Genomic DNA, 15,936 nt, shown 5'->3' with positions numbered 1-15,936 from the left:
AATTAAGTGAGCATGGCCTGGCATTTTCCTGGCACTGAATGTCGGTTTGGGAACGACCACGGGACCACAGCGACCCCTCAGGGTCGTGCCCAGCTCATCTCATTGATTGCTGATGACTAACTGACCGGTGGCCAGCATAAGCCAAAGGGTATCTCTGCAGAGGATACCTGGACATGGATGGTGGGGGTGCAGGGAACAGAAGGTGCTCTAAAGTGGGGAGGGAGGTAAAGAGGAAGGGGAGAGGGAGGGAGGTGAGAAGAAGGAGGAGGAGGAAGGGGTTCTGGAAAGAAAGAGGAAGGGAGGAAGCAGGAGAGAAGATGCAAGAGGTGAGGAGGGGGAGAGGGAGGGAGCGAGCGGACGCTGGGGCATGGGGCAAGAGGGGCAGAGAGGTTAGGACTGAGGAAGGGTTCAGAGGAGGTAGGCAGAAGGGGACGCGCAGAAGAGAAGGGGACGAGGAGAGAGAGGTAGACAGAAGGAGGGAGAGGGAGAGAGAGGAAGGGAGCGCAAGGGAGAGAAAGGGACAGGAAGGGAGGGTCCAGAAGCGGTAAAGCCGGCAGCGGAGGAGGGCGACAGGGAGAGGGGGAGGGGAGGAGAGAGAAGGAAGAGAGAAGGGGTGGGGCCGGGGCCTAGGCGGGGCCTGCGCTGCCGAGGCAAAGAGGCCCGCGCTGGTTGGCCGCGTGGCCCCGCCCCCTCCAGGCCCCGCCCGCCCCCGCCCTCTCAGCGGAAAGTACAGCGAAAAGTCCGAGCGCGGCGGCCGCGGCAGTGCAGGATGGGGTCCGGCTCCTCTAGCTATCGGCCCAAGGCCATCTACCTGGACATCGATGGACGAATCCAGAAGGTACTGCTCCCCTCCCCGCCGTGAGAGCCCGGGGCCTCTTCCTGCGCCGTGGGCAGTGCCTACTCTCCGGAACCAGGGGGTCGGCCGGATCCGTGTGCGGCTCAGGGGCGCGGGCCAGGGGGTGGCGCGGTCCGCGGCGTCCCGGGACGCAAGTGCTCCGCGAGCCCCCGGCGCTGCCCACGGGGAGGCTCCTTGGACCCTCTTTGTTCCAGGCCCTCCCATTCGAAGCCCCTTCTCTGGCTGCAGAGTGTTCCCGGCCTCTGCTTCTGAGTGGAAGACTGGGACAATGGGCGAGCAGCCTTGAGAGCCCTATTTAGCTCCCCTTGAAGTGCTGGAGCAAAAGCCATTGTGAGGAGATTGCTCCCCAGCCTCGGCCATCTCGGGGACCCCGGCTGGTGGAGACCTCCCTCAGCTGGCCATGGCAGGGAAGCTGCAAGCCACTCACCTTGCTGCCCAAGGAGGACTGGCACAGGGCACCAGGGAGTGATCCTAGTCTGAGATGTGCCCTCCAGTAGCTCCATTAGATTAGCGGACCCTGAGAGCCTCCCCAGTGTTGGTCCTGGGGGTCGGAGGTGCAGCCCACCCACTGTATCCCTTGGGAGTCCGAGGCATTTTTAAGGACAGTTGTCCAGCTTCTATGTCACAGTGAGGGGAGTAGGTCAAGAGCCCATATAGCACAGGACCAGGTCCCTCACTTCCGGGACTGGGTGCCTGCAGCTGTTTGGCAAGGAGCAGCCTCCTTCTCCCCAAAGGAAGGAAGGGCCCTACCCCATGCGTCTCCTGCCGCAGCACGAGCACACACAGACACACTCCTTGTATGCACACAAAGCCATACACAAGCACATATACAAACGTTCACGGTACACATGCACACACACGTGTGCAAACATGTGCACACGTACATACATAGACATTTTCCCTAAAGTGCTGGGGCAAAGCCAGGTGAGATTTTGGGAAGGATCTGCTCCCTTTATCTTTATAAAGAGGTAAGGTGAGCAGGCTCTGTCTCCAGCCAGTGGTGGCAGGTCCTCCCTGAGAACATGCCCAAGGTCCCCCGGAAGCTGCTCAGAAGTGGGTGGAAAGTGAAGAGGGAAGAGGTGATCCCAGGTGGACCCTATGGGAAGGTGGGGAGGCAGGTTTTTCCAGGTGACACAGGGCGCATGGGGGACCTCTAGGAAGGCGCAGCAGACCAGCCCTGGAGGTCAGGTATTGAGTTGTCTGCAAGGAAAAGCATGGATATCTGCTTCATAGACTGTTGCAGGAAACAAGAGGCTGTAAACAGTGGCTGATGGCATCACAGTGAATCCTCCTCCCCACCGGCTGTCTGCTCCACACAAAGTTCTTGGCCAAGGGGTGGGGGCAGGAGGCTGGCCATGGTCCTGAACCCTGCCATCTCTGCCACTCAGCCACTGTGTATACTTCTCTGTCATTTGGTGGTTGGGTGCTGGAGATGTACCTCTCATCTGGTTAAGACCAGGTCTTTGGGGTTTCTGAGTGTATGCTTGCATGTGCCCCCCACCCCACCCCCACCCCCATGCCCAGCAATGTTGTTGGGACCACGTGTGTCAGCTCTCTGTGACGCTTCATCGACTGTGATTCCTGTTCTACAAGCTTCAGGCACTGCACACATCTGAAAGTTCCCAGCATGCAGTCCTTTCTGTGTCCCTCAATCCGTCCCATTTCCTCCCCATCAGAGTCACAGCAAACCCATATTGCTTCCAGGGAGAGGGCATGGCCAGGGAGGAGGAGACAAGGGTGTATACTGCCTTCTGTCACTTTGGCCACCATTCCTGATGACAGGCAAGCCCACGTCCCTGCATTATCTCTGCTCTCCAGCCCTCTGGTTACCAATTCTTAACCACTTCAGCTGGCCTGGACAATGCAGAGATGGGATGAAGGAGGTGACATCCAAAGCCCTGGCTTTCATGGTGTCCCAGTGTGAGCCAAGTGCAGGGAGCACAGGCCCTGGTATCACCTGTAAGGATAACCACAATGGTATTCCCACTACGCCAAGAGATAGTGCAGCAACTTATTAGCCTGTCCAATGGGAGTAAAATTCCAGATTCAGGAATGTGTCCTGTCACCTGCCAGGCTTCTCAGTGGAGACCTGCATTGGGAATTTGGAACATTTTCCTTCCCTGGCTGTGCAGAAGTGGCTGGGAGGGACAGATACCTTGTCCTGGGCCACATCAAAAATGTTGTATCCCCAAGGCTGGACAAATGGAGGTCAGTTCTGAGCTGGGAAGCAACTTCACACCTCCATGCCTATTTCCCCAGCTGTGCAGTAGGGTAGTGGGACCTGCTGTTGACAGGACAAATGACACAAAGCAAATTCAGTGAGCTTCTGTAGCTGAGTGAGTGCAGCTCAGTGGCCTGCTGGATCCCTGCCTGAGCAGGGGCCTGGGTTCCTGGAAGAACAAACAGATGAGTAAACAACAGTGGTCTTGAGCTTACTGAGACATCTTAGAAGGATATAGCAGGGCCCGATGGTGTACAGAGCATGTGAGCCTCTCCTCACATGGGGTCTGTGGGATTATGAGCTGCCCAGTGGCCAGAAGCAGCCTCACGGTGCAGCATCTCCACACCTCAGACTCGCAGGGTGGTGCACGTGTAGGGACCATAGACAGCCCCCAGGTGGGCTGTTGGAGGTGGAGGGGGCAGGAAGTGGGAATCCAGCCCTTGAAAAGCTAACACCCTTCCTTTATGTCCAAAGAGCTGTACTTGCCTTTCTTCCTTTTGTCACTCAGTGCTACACACAGAGTTGACAGAAATGAGACACTGCACCTTACAGTGCTGGTGGGTCCCTGCCTGGTGGCATCCTCAGGAAGAAGACCCTTCAGGGCCCTGAGGCAGCTGTGATCTTGGGTTTGTTAAGGGGCTATGTCTGCAAGAGACCCAGTATCCCTAAACCCTGCCAGAGCCATGCCCAGGCATGGGATTTCCGCCAGCTGGGTTGTACTTCATGTGTCCCCACCCCAGTCACTCTGGGCTACTGTGATTTTGTCCCAGTCTGGCTGTCCTGCCAGAGCCAGGCCTTAATGCATCAATAGCCTCTTGAATTTTGCTGCACAGTTTCTGCTGTAAATCAGGGAGCAAATGTGAGAATCTGGAGGCAGGCCAAGGGTCCCCAAAGGACTCCTCCCAGTGTGGTGCCAGTGGCTCACCTGTGGCTACCCTTGATCTGCTGGAGGTCAGTGCTTCCCAGACAGCCCTGGACTTCCCATGCAGCTTGGCCCTGTTGGGCTGGGACTCAAGGTTGGCTCCCTTCTACCTGCTCTAATGCACCTTCCCTTCAGAGCAGGCCTTTCTGCCCTAGAGGTCCATGGCCTCTATGTGCCCTGCTCCACTGGTCTCTTCTCTGCCCCAGAGAAACCTGGCTCCTAGCTGCCTGTTTTCATGCTTCCCCAGCAAGCTCAGGCTCAGCCTTATTTCAGGATCTCACCTTCCTGCGAAGAGTATGCTCAGCCCCACCTTCCTCATGTGGCTGCATGGCTGAGTGGGTGTTCCCTGGCTAGTCTCAGCCTTCCTTTCTTCCGGGCCACTCTTGATGGGAATTGCATTTTGCTTGAACTCATGCACTGGGCTCCCCCTACATGTGGTGACCTCCTATGGGCTCTTGCTCCCCTGTGCTGGAATGCATATGTCCCCAGCCAAGGTGCCACTGTCCCACCCTCACCACACCCAGATGGAAGATGACTCTCATTGGCTGACCTCATCAGTTACTTTACAATCCATCTTCCTCTGACACATCTATTACTTAGAGTCTTTAAACAGGCATGGACATAGCAGGCTAGGCTCATGAGGCAGGGAGCCAGGAAGGAAGCTTTGTTTCCACCTTCACCTTTTGATTTCTGAGGTGCTGCAGCAGCCTGTCCAGAAAGGACCTCAAGAGATGTGCCATGAAGGCTTAGATCTAAGTCTCCTATGCAGAGACCAGCTTTTGGAAGGTGAGATTGGGTCATGGGAATTAAGTTCCAGCCGAGGAACACAGAGCATGCAGGTAGCAAGTGGCCAGTGTCTCCTCCGTCACATGGCTGTGGCCTGAGGACTCCTTTGGCTAGACATTCTCAGCATGCAGAGGTCCCTGACACACATGGGGTCCCAAAATGTGAAGGTTTGGCTCCTGGACAGCCAGCCTGGTGCTATCCATCTCCTTTCTTTGCTGGCCAGGAGGTAGAAGTCACTTTCTCCTCTGGGGAGTGGGTGGGTGGTGACATCCCCAGAGAGCCACTCTGCAGATGATGGTGAGTCATGCAGGCCAAGTGTCTGAATGCCCTCCCAGCCTCCAAATGGCTGCACGGTGCCTGGGCACTGCCCACAGCCCAGACCTACTGCTCCAGACCCTGTGGAAGCCACAGGATGGGCCCCTGGTCACTTGACCTGCAGCTTGCTAAAAGGCTGTGCTCTCAAAAAGGGTGGCAGTGCCAAGGGCCTCATGACCCTGGGTCCCATCATCTCTGACCTGGCTTGTTGGAAATGTTTGGTGCTTGGAGCCAAAGAGGCTGGTACACTGCCAGTGTACATTAGGGGTGCAGGACCGGGGGCTCCAGAGATGTGACAGCATAGCTCTGGCCATCAGAGACTGTGACAGGGGCAGAGAAGGGCATGGTGTCCATCAGATGCACAGATGAGCGGCTATGCAGATGAGAGATGGAACAGGGACACCCGCGTAGGGCTCAGTGCCAGCCCTGGGCTGAGCATGCCTTGGGCAGCAGCCAGCAGTGAGGCGTCTGTTGTTCCTACATGGGCACTGGACTAGCATCTGGGCGTGGTGAGCAAGGATGTCCTCCTGCCCAGTGGGGGGCTAGCACTGCGCCCTTCCTGCAGTCCCATTGCCCTGGCTGCCGGTGATCCAGCAGCCTGTACTCCCCAACACAGAGGGACCCTGCTGTCCACCTGGATGGTTCTGCCCTGGCACACACTGCCCCCAGCCTCCCCACTTCTGCTTCTCCAGAACCCCAGCTGGACCCTGTCCCAGGCCACACTCAGGTCTCTTCCCCAGATCCTGAACAGAAATAGGCCAAAATGTAACTCATGACCTAGAAGCAATGGCAAAGCACCCAAGGGGCTACTTGGCCTTAAATTCTCTGCTTAATTTATTTTTTTTAATTATGGCATACACTTCATAATATAAAATGTACCATTTTAACCAGTTTAAGTCAGAGTCATTAGACCTTCATGTAGCCATCACCTCAATCCATCTCTAGATCTTTTTCGTATTCCCAGTCTGAATCTCTGTCCCTTTGAAACGCATTCCTCATCCCCACCCCAGACCCTGGCTCCTCATCCCTGCTTTTGTCTAGGTGTCTGCCTACTCTGGGAACCACAGATGAGTGAAACCATCCACACTGGAATGTGTGTCAGGATTTAGTTCTTTCTTTTTTGCGGCTGAGTACTATTCCCTTGTGTGGCTGGACCTCACTGAGTTCGTCTGTTCCAAACACATTAGTCCATCTGATATTCAGAGACTTCAGTCACTTCCAGGCTTGTCTCCTTGGCTTGCACGAGGCTGGCTTCTTGTCTCTGAGAAGCTTCATGTGTCCTGGAGCCCTGTTCCCTCCTGAGTCATAGCCATGTGTGTCCATGAAGACCTAACTGTGTGTGATGGAGTATGGAGTATGTTGTTCGGTGCCTGGGTAGGGACAGTGACCTGGAGAGGACAGATGCTTGTGATGTGATCATACAGTGGGAGGTTGGTGCTGTGACTTTGCTACTGAGCACCCTGGCTGTGGCCAGTTCCTCTGTCTTTGAGTGTGCTCTGTTGCTGACTCTGGACAGATTACCCTCTCTGTGTCTTTATTTTTGCTTGCTTGTTTATTATTGATTTATTCAAGCTGTGGGCTTAAGGTAGTCCCATCCCCAGCTCTCGGGAGACCCCATCATCTTGCTCCACATTGTCCCATGGCCCCTGTCTTCTGTCTATCACTGCCAGCCCAAAGTGCACCCAGGTGCCTTTCCTGGAGCAGAGGAGAGGGTGGGCATGTTGCAGGTGAACACAGCTGTATTGGGAATGGTCCACTCCAGTCCCAGCACCTGTCAGGTTTGCCACCTGGCTGCCAGCACCCCTGCCTCCAGCCCCAGCCCCACACACAACCCCTGAGCTGCCTGGGCTTCCAGGAAGCAATCCATGTCCATGGGGGTATGAGAGTTAAAGGGTCAGCACCCCAAGCTCTCCTGGACTCAGCCAGGAATGCTGCCATGTGGGCATGCTGCAGTGAGAGGTGGCAGGCCTAGGAGAGATTGGGACAGTGTCACATGTGCTCTGGTCAAGCTGGCCTGTCTGCCAGTGTGTGTTGGTTCTGGGCCCTGAGGATCCAGGCTGCCTCTGCTCTCCTTGGTGCACTGTGTTTGAAGCTTCACCCTTCACAGCCCAACTCATCACAGCTCAGAGGCAGGTGTCTCTGCCATCCCTTGGCCGCCCTCCCCCAAGCTCTCCACAGTGACTGCTCGCCCACCCAGCAGCACTGTGCCAAGGAGACTGGGCATTGCTCTGCACCAGCAGACCTGTCACCCTCACCTCACCAAGGACAAGGAAGGTCCCCAAGATGTGCCTCCTCCGGTGGGTCCAGGATTACTGGTCACATGCTTTGCAGGCTCCCTATGCAGCTTCTGGTGAGCCTGAGAGCCACTGAAGGGGCACTCAGAATGGCTGTACTGCTTTGGGGCATCCTCGGGACCCCAACCTCCTCCTGGGCCCAGCAGGACACAGGGGCACCATCAGACACATGTCCAGTCCTTTCCAGGGATGTGCTATGCTGAGCAGGTGGAGCAGGGAGTGGATCTGCACCCCGAGGCACAGGAACTGAGCACCCAGGCTGGGTGCAGGGTGCCTGGGGCAGTGGTGGGCAAGGATGGGAAGCACAGCTCCTCCATGGGGCCACAAGGTGGGTGTGGTGGGCAGGGCCCAGGGCTGTGACAGGACATGTGTATTCTCACGCTTCATGTCTCATACTTTACATATCTCACAGCACACCTCACATCACAGCTCCACACACCACCTGCATCACACACACCCTATACCTCACCATACGCTACACACTGTACACACTTTATACACCATACCTCACACACCTCATACAATGCACATCACATAAACACACACCACACATGCCTCATACCACCTCACATAGCACACACATCTCATTTACCACACACCACACAGTAGACACTACACACACACACTAGACACCATGCACACTCACGACCACACACACCCATACACAAGCAGTGCACACACGCACAGTTACTGCAAGCATGACATGGAGCCAGCATGTGCAGGCAGCTGTGGGCTGCAGTGCAGAGGCCAAGGCAGGCCTCCTCCTTCCAGGGGCAAGGCCTTGAGCTGCCCCCTGTGTCTGTGGGCTCCTGTGGGTGAGCAGGAAGCTGGGGTCAAGCTCAAAGACACCCAGACCATGGAAGCTGCCAGTGTGGTGATGGCCCTGCTGCTCCCACTGCCACTCAGCTTGGCTAGGTGGCCCTGGCACCCTACTCCCCTGGCACCCTTTTCTCTTGCCTGACATCCCTCACAGGGGCGGGGCTGAGGGGTCCCTGACCACTGCTGGAGCAGCTATCCCCACCTCCACGCTGCAAGTTCTGAGCTCTGATTCTGCCTCTGTTCTAGAGCTGAGCCAGTGATGTCCCCTTCCAGTGGCTTAGGGAGCTCCTTGGCCCTGCTTGCTCCAGAGTGCCAGGCTTAGCTTCTGGAAGGTGCTGCAGGCTCATGGCTCCAGCCAGGTGCTATGAGTTGGGCATCATTGGCCAAATATAGCGAACAGGAGGGATTCTGTGCTCAGGGTGGTGGGGACATTGTCCTCTGGTCACAGCATGGCACAGGGACATGCTGCCCACACATGGGGTGATGTCATCCTTAGACACACGGCACTGAATGGGAAGCCACCTCAAGAGGTGGCAGGGCCACAGGAGGTGGCTGAGCCACTATGCAGGCCTAGAGCTAATGGGCGCCAGCACAAGGTCAGTGACAGGTACCCAGGCACAGCCATCTCCGGGCAGGAAGACCTGCTGGTTTTTGTGTGACATGTGAGGCATGACAGTGTGAGGAGGGGAAGAGAGTGAGAAGGGTCTGGCTCCCCATTTCCTGCCAAGGCTCCTCCACCTGCCCCCTCCTGCCTCGTCTGTGCCCAGAATCCCACACCCCCTCTCCCAGTGCCTGTGGCTCCCTCCCACTCCCACTTGCCCACACTGCCACCACATCCTGCGCCTGCACCCATCCACCCTGTGTCCATCACTGCTGTCGGTTGAATTGTGTCCCCGTCCTGGCCCTGCACCTGCAATGTGGCCCCCAGGAAAGAGTGTCTTTGTGGATGATGTCACATGGAAACTTGGCCATCCTGGATTAAAGAAGCTCTGCTCCCATACTGGTATCCAAAGGAGAGGGACACTGGCCACAGAGATAGACACTGAGGCAGAGACGTGGGGTGTATCTGTCAGCCAGCAGGTATCAGCCACCACCAGAAGTGGTGGGGGCAGGAAAGATGTCCTCTAGGAACTCCAAAACCAGTATCTCTTCTGAACGTGCCACCTAGTCTGTGATGATTGTCACTACAATGGCTGAAGACTTGGGCACCTGCTGTGCTGGGCCTCTGTGCTCACCATCTGCAGGTGGGCCCAGCTTTTAGGGCACCCTCCAACCTACCCTGAGGACCTCCTGCACCCCAAGGAGTAGTCCACAGCCCACAGGGCTCCAGGCATTATGCACACCGGCAGTGGCTGTCCCCTGCTCACTCACCTGCCCCATGGTAACCTGTGGCTGCTTCCTCCCATAGGGAGCCAGGTATGTGGATACCTGCATGTGGCACTACAGCAGATTTCCATTAAGCACTTGGTGTCGCAGGGCTTGTCCCACTGAGGTGGCGCTCCTAGATTCATGGGTGGCATCCTCTCCCTGTGTCCCTAGCTGCTCAATAAAAAGGTTGTTGGGGGAGAGCTAAAATCCCGAGCAGGCTGAGTCTATCTGTTAAGAACCAAAATTAGCAGAACAGCACTCCTGGAGTGCTGCAAGGGGAGAGGTTCCCACGAGGACGAGCATGAGGAATGCCGGTAGGAATGGGCCCCCAAGCCCAGCTGAGGGGTGCGAGTGCAGCATCTTAAACGGGGATCTTAGGTGGTATGGAAACAAACCAGAATGGAAGCACACACCCCTGCCACCAGCCTATCTGCCTTCATTTTGTGAAACCCTGTCCCAGTGACATGGGAGCACCTGCTCTGGGCCACCTGCAGCTGCCCACCATGAAGACAGGATCAGGCAGGGAGGCTGGGAAAGCTGGACATGTCTTAGCCTCACCAGGGCTGGCTCTGCCTGCAGAAGTTTCGGGTTTAGAGTTTTTGCAAGTTCAAACCTCCTGGGGTGTCCTGTGAGGGCCTGTATGGCCCACAGAACTCCAGGCAGCATGCACACCAGCAGAACCCCACGGGACACATAGGACATCTGCTTCTGCCCCAGGGCTCCCCAGCTGAGTTGTGGGGAACCCCTCCATTTCATTCCCACCTGGAAATGGTAATTAGATCTGAATCTGCAGTCTGCTTCCTGTTAGTCATTTTCCACAGCTGTGACAAATCACCTGTGATGATCAGGGGTGAGGAGAAAGGGTTTGTTTTGGTGCCTGGTTTTCAGATGTTCTGGTCCATAGCCACGTGGTCCTGTCACTTTAGGTCTGCAGAGCCACATAGGAAAGCTGCCTAACTCATAGTGGTCAAGAAATGGGACAGGGAGTGACGGGGCCAGCACCCCTCACAGCCCCAGGGATGCAGCTCCTTCCGCTGCAGCCCACCTCCTAGTAGTACTGCTGCTGAGAGGAGACAAGCTTCCACAGGGAGCCTTCAGGGGACCATTCCAGGCCCCACCTCACGAGGGTTCGGCATGCTCTGGTCTGGGTGAGAGAGGGCACATGAGTCGCCAGACTGGGGTCTCATAGTCTCGTACCCTCACAGTGCTTCCCTGGAGTGTCCAGGAACCCAGGAGTTCAGGTTCACGTGAGCTGAAGGGTGAGACAAGGCTGGGGTGGGCAAGGTGCAGTTGTGCGCATCAAGAGGCGGCCCATCACCCCCACCAGGGAAACCCCAGGAGCAGCTGGCCCAGCGCTGCACAGGCTCTGGCTCAGTGCCTGCCTCATCCCTTTGGCTGCCTTTTGAATCCCTTCTGATCTATTATTCATCACAACGGAGATTGGCCTCAGACATGGGGGATAAAGACAACCAAAGCACAGCCGCCCAGCAGGGTGACCCAGTGACCGTGGGCCCGCTCTGATAAATGGGACCCCAGCCCCTTCCTATTCCTCTCATCTTTTCATATCCATCCCAGAGCACTGGTTGCCCAGCTGTGGCCAAAGCCTGCAGAAGTGAGCCAATAACCCTCCCTCTCTGTGAGTATAGGGGTATAGGTGACAGTACAAGAAAGTGACTGGTTGTAGCCTGTTGGAGGGCTTCCTTCTCAACTGTGAACAACCCTTGCATGCTCCTCTTGCATCTTGTCAGTCCCCGCCTGCCATGGTCTGGGCCTGTGGCAAGGGTCACAGGAACCACTTACTGTCCCCCTTGGCCCCACCATCAGCCCGGTGCCTGGCGTTCATGATGTCCCCCCACACACATCCTATTCCTCTGTCACCTTGCTGTGTACCTGGGAGAGTTCAGTTAGCTCTGTGCCTGCCCATCTGCCAGCCAGGAGGGTCCCTATTCCCAGGAACAGGGTCTCAAGGATCAGAGATACCACGGGCTTCAGCGGGAAGGAATGAGAAAAGGGCCCACACTGCCTATGCATGCGTCTCTCTCCCCGTTTCTTGCCACTTCTGATTGAAGAGCACATATTCTCTTTGATCCAAAAAAATGTGCCTTAAAGACAGACATGCGTATTTGACCATCTCGGAAAGTTTCCCTTCTCTTTAATTTTTATTTTGTTTTATTCTTGAGACAGGGTCTTTTATGTCGCCCAGGCTGGCCTCAGACTTGCAGTGATCCTCCTATCTCAGCCTCCAGAGTGGTGGGATCACAGGTGTGCGCTACCACTCCTGGTCTGGTTTTCTTTCACTGTACTGCTTAGTCAAACTGTGGTTACCTTAACCATAAGGAGTTCTGTTTTAGAGACAGAGCCATGCTGAAATAGAGATGGAAGGGGCTGGGGAGATGGCTCAGTAGAATAAGCACTTCCCTGGCAAGCACAAGGGTCTGAGTTCAATCCCCGGTTCTGCCAAAAAAAAAAAACCCAAGAAATAGAGATGGACTCCTGCACTGGTGACTGAGAACCTCTGCAGTTGGCTGAGACCAAGGGTCTTTTTTTTATTATTTGTAATATATTTTTTGTGATGGGCCTCGTGGATAGTAACAGATGGAAATTTTTGTTATTATTTTATATTCTTTTGCAGTTGCAATGACCAGGAAAATCTCTCTTATATTGAAAAGGGAAATGAAGCCTCATACAGGTTTTGTTTTAGCAAACAAAAAAGCCTGATTGCTGGGTGGTTCACTGTAACCCATTTTGAAAGAGGCGTTATTGCTGGGTGTCCTGAGAACAAGAGACCGAGCAGGAAAAACAGAACGTTCACGCGTACACGTGATTTACAATCAGGTGAACTGCAGCTATGTGGGAGCAGGTGGGTGGATCGACAAGAGATAGAGGACATCTGACTGCCTGGATAGATTGCTGCAAGGTTTTCTTTTGGTTATGGTCTCTTTCTGAAACAGGGTCATGCTATGTATAGTCCAGGCTGGCCTTGAACTCAGAGTGATCCTCCTGCCTCAGCCTGCCAAGTGCTGGGATAACAGGTGTGCACTGCGAGAAAAGTCCCATTTAACTTCTCCAAGATGGAAAGCTACGAGTCCCCCACTAGTGGGTGTGGCTACTCCAGAGAGCAGGCCCGCCTGCAGCCAAGCGCCCAGGACCTCTGGCTGCTTTGGGGGTGGAATGCCCAGCAGAAGCCCTGGAAAGCTTATGTAAAAGCCTAATAACTCATGAAAGCTATAAAGATGAATCACAGTCTAGGGTAGGGAGAAAAGAATCCGAGTTGTTTTCTTTTCCTTGGAGGGTGGGGAGCAGAGCCAGGAACATGAGAACCTTGAAAACTGGGTACCGGAAATGCAGACTCTGCATCCTGGGGCAGGGGGTTAGTGGCCTGGCCCTACCTCTCTCTGCAGGGAGGGGTGTCACCCTGGGCCTGGCGGGCAGGGTTTGGCCTGTGCCCCAGGGGGCTCAGGCTTAGGCTCTGCGTAGTCTGTAGGCAGTTGTGGGCATTGTGGTTACTCAATTTAAACTTAATCTGATGTGGCTGATCTTACTGCCTTACCCTCAGATCAGCAGGGTGCCTGGCTTGGGTCTGGTTGGGTGTAGTTGAAGATCCACACGGGAGGTCAGAAGGCCAGGTAGAATAGACAGGGGCCAGGCACTCGAGTGTAATCCAGCACTGGGGAGGCTGGGACAGGAGTACAGCCATGAGACCAGCTTGGGCTACATCATGAGCGCCCCCTCATCTCAAAAGATTGAAGGAAAAAAGAGCAGGTGGGACCCCTTCTAGACAGTGTCCCGAAGCTGCAGAAACCTTTTGTCCTGGACTTATACAAACATCCCACATCCCCTTTTGTTTGTAGAAATGGACTTTGAAGGGGCAGGGATTTCAGGAGACTGGCAATCTCTGCTATCGCTGGACTAGGCACTTGCGTGTACCAGCATTCCCATCAGCAAGGTTGGATTAGCTTCAGGGATGAAGACTCCAGGTCTTAGAAAGGCTCGGCGAGGCTGCAAGTGAGCTGACGCTTCCGCTTCCTCTTTCCGGGTCCTCTGTCCTGCACCCTCATCCTCAGGCGCTGATGTGCGTGCACCACTCTGATGCCTGACCAGGATGGTTGTGGCGCCAGGGCACAACCTGGGCCCGCTCAGCCAGCAGAGCTGAGAGGCCCCTCAGTTCCATCTCAGAGTCACCCCGTGGCTGATGATCCCTTGCTGCAAGGCCCCCATCTTCTCTATCCTAGTAGTGAAAGAATCTGCTGCAGCAGTTTGTGTGATTTTAACCACTGACTTGTTTTTTCTCACAATATTGTACACATAAAATCCTAATATATAAAACATATATAAACAGTTAATATCCACTTATTTCATAAGTTCACATTTATAGTACCCGGGAGAGAATTAATGGGTAAAAGGAAGGTCTTATATTAATTCTGCATTTGAAACTGGGGGTTCCAAGTGACAACTGCTCCCATGTGTCATAACCCCAAGTTGACCTGGGAAGGCCTTGCCGGCTTGTTCTGCAGATTGGACAGGGCTGGACATGTGAGCAGGGAGAAGCTGGTGTTGGGGTATAGGGTGGGGATCCGCTGGGAACTGACCTAATGTTTGGTTTTCCCAGAGGGCACACACTGGAAGAGCCCATAAACTGGGAGAAGCTGAGTCGCATCTGGAAGGGCCACACAAGCTTGCCAGGATGCCCCTGGCTCTGCAGCCCCTCTGTCCTGCAGAAGCTGAGCATGTATGGCTTTGAGGACATAGGACTTAGGACAACTGAAGGTCAGAAATCTCAGGTCTGGGTAAAAATACTCTTATGCCCAGTGCTTGGCCTCGTGGGGGGACTCCCCTGTACCCCCAGGCCCACTATACCTCCCTTTTCTTTGATTTTCCTCTCTGGGCCTCCATGCCAGCCCATCCCCCTCTGTATGCTATTTCAATTCCGTTTCCATCCTCTGGGTAAACGTCATTTAATTTTCTTATGTACTTGGCTGTGTGCCAGAGAGCATTCTTTCCACTTAAAAATGGCAAAGACCTCTTTCCTCTCCAGGGGGCTTTATGGAAATACAGCACCCCCACTCCTAAGCAGCTTCTGGATCAGTCATTAACCTCAGCTTCCGGAGCCAGGAGACATCTTCCTTGCTTATAGAAGGGAAATATTTGTTGTGGAAATTTTGAAAAATATCAGGAAGAAAAGAGAAGAATCTATTATCCCACTGCCTAGCACAAAGCCAGGGCTGTTGAATGAGGGCCCATTTGGCTGATGTTTCCTGTGCAAGGGTGCGCCGATGAGTGTGTACAGGCACACGTGTGTGGCCTTTGCTCACACGGTTTTGTGTCCTGTGTGTTAGCACTCACCCTTACAGCAGTAGCATTTTCATGTCACTGGGTCATTACAAAAAGTGTGTTCGTAGGTCCCCACTGGTGTTTGTCATGGAAACTTAGCACCGTCTGGAGCTGCATGGCTTCGTGCCACTCCTCTCTGGTAAGTGACACATGGGACCGTCCCTCACCATGCGTTTTCACTGCCCTGCAGTGGCAGCATAGGGTGGTGTCTGGGCGTGAACCAGGAGCCGCCTGAAAATTAGATCGGCTGAGTCAGTGGCAGGGGCAGACGGCGCCTGGCACCTAATAAATGCCCTTATCGTTATGTGTACTACTGATGCTTCCCAAAGGGCAATTCCTGGAACTGGGATTTGGGGCCAGCAGTGCCCATGTTGACAAACTTTGCCTTACAGGGGCTGTAGAGAACCGTGTCCCTCTCACAGCTTACACCCGGGGTCCCTATTGTCATGCACCTTCACAGAAATGCTTGGGGATTGCAGCGGCATCACAGCCATGAGAAAAAACTGGGAGTGGCCAGAGTGCCCTGTACCCAGGTCCCAGAGGTGGCATCTTTAGGGTGTGACACAGTACTGCTTTCTGGATAGGGACTGTGGGGCAGCCTGGCCAGAGGGCTCATACCCTGCTGGTCTCATTCACATTTAGCTCTTCAGGTGTCATTGCCTGCTCTGGGTCCTCTTGCCACCATAGTCACTAGCACATCCTGTCACCCAGACCCTGCTCGTAGCCATGCCCATCACCCCACTGCTCCCAGCCCCCATTCTCCTGGGCTCCTGGCAGACATTAATCTCTTATCCATCTACAGGGTTCTCTTCGGTCAAAAACATTACAGGTACGCCAGGTACTGCAGAAAATGCCTGTGATCTCAGTGCCAAGGAGCCTGAGGAGGGGGATCACCATGAGTTCAAGGCCAGCCTGGGCTACATAACAAAATCCTGTCTCGAAAGAAAGAAAGAAAGAAAGAAAGAAAGAAAGAAAGAAAGAAAGAAAGAAAGAAAGAAAGAAAGAAAGAAAGAAAGAAAGGAAG

The 15,936-nt window shown here is 54.6% G+C and overlaps 1 protein-coding gene across 2 annotated transcripts in view; it reads left to right on the top strand.

Annotated features, from left to right (window-relative positions):
- The first annotated feature begins 741 nt into the window (after window positions 1–741).
- Window positions 742–15,936, top strand: part of Pde9a (phosphodiesterase 9A) — a 79,000-nt gene continuing 63,805 nt past the window's right edge. For both annotated transcript variants that reach the window (XM_023716055.1, XM_004631941.2), the window contains exon 1: window positions 742–838. In XM_023716055.1, the coding sequence (XP_023571823.1) occupies window positions 770–838 (69 nt within the window). In that variant the 5' untranslated portion in view covers window positions 742–769. The remainder of the gene's footprint in view (window positions 839–15,936) is intronic.

Source organism: Octodon degus, unplaced genomic scaffold (genome assembly GCF_000260255.1).
Source record: "Octodon degus isolate 3935 unplaced genomic scaffold, OctDeg1.0 scaffold00045, whole genome shotgun sequence".
Taxonomy (NCBI): Eukaryota; Metazoa; Chordata; class Mammalia; order Rodentia; family Octodontidae; genus Octodon; species Octodon degus.
Note: the sequence above shows the minus strand (reverse complement) of the source record. Positions and strands in the feature narration are given on the sequence as shown.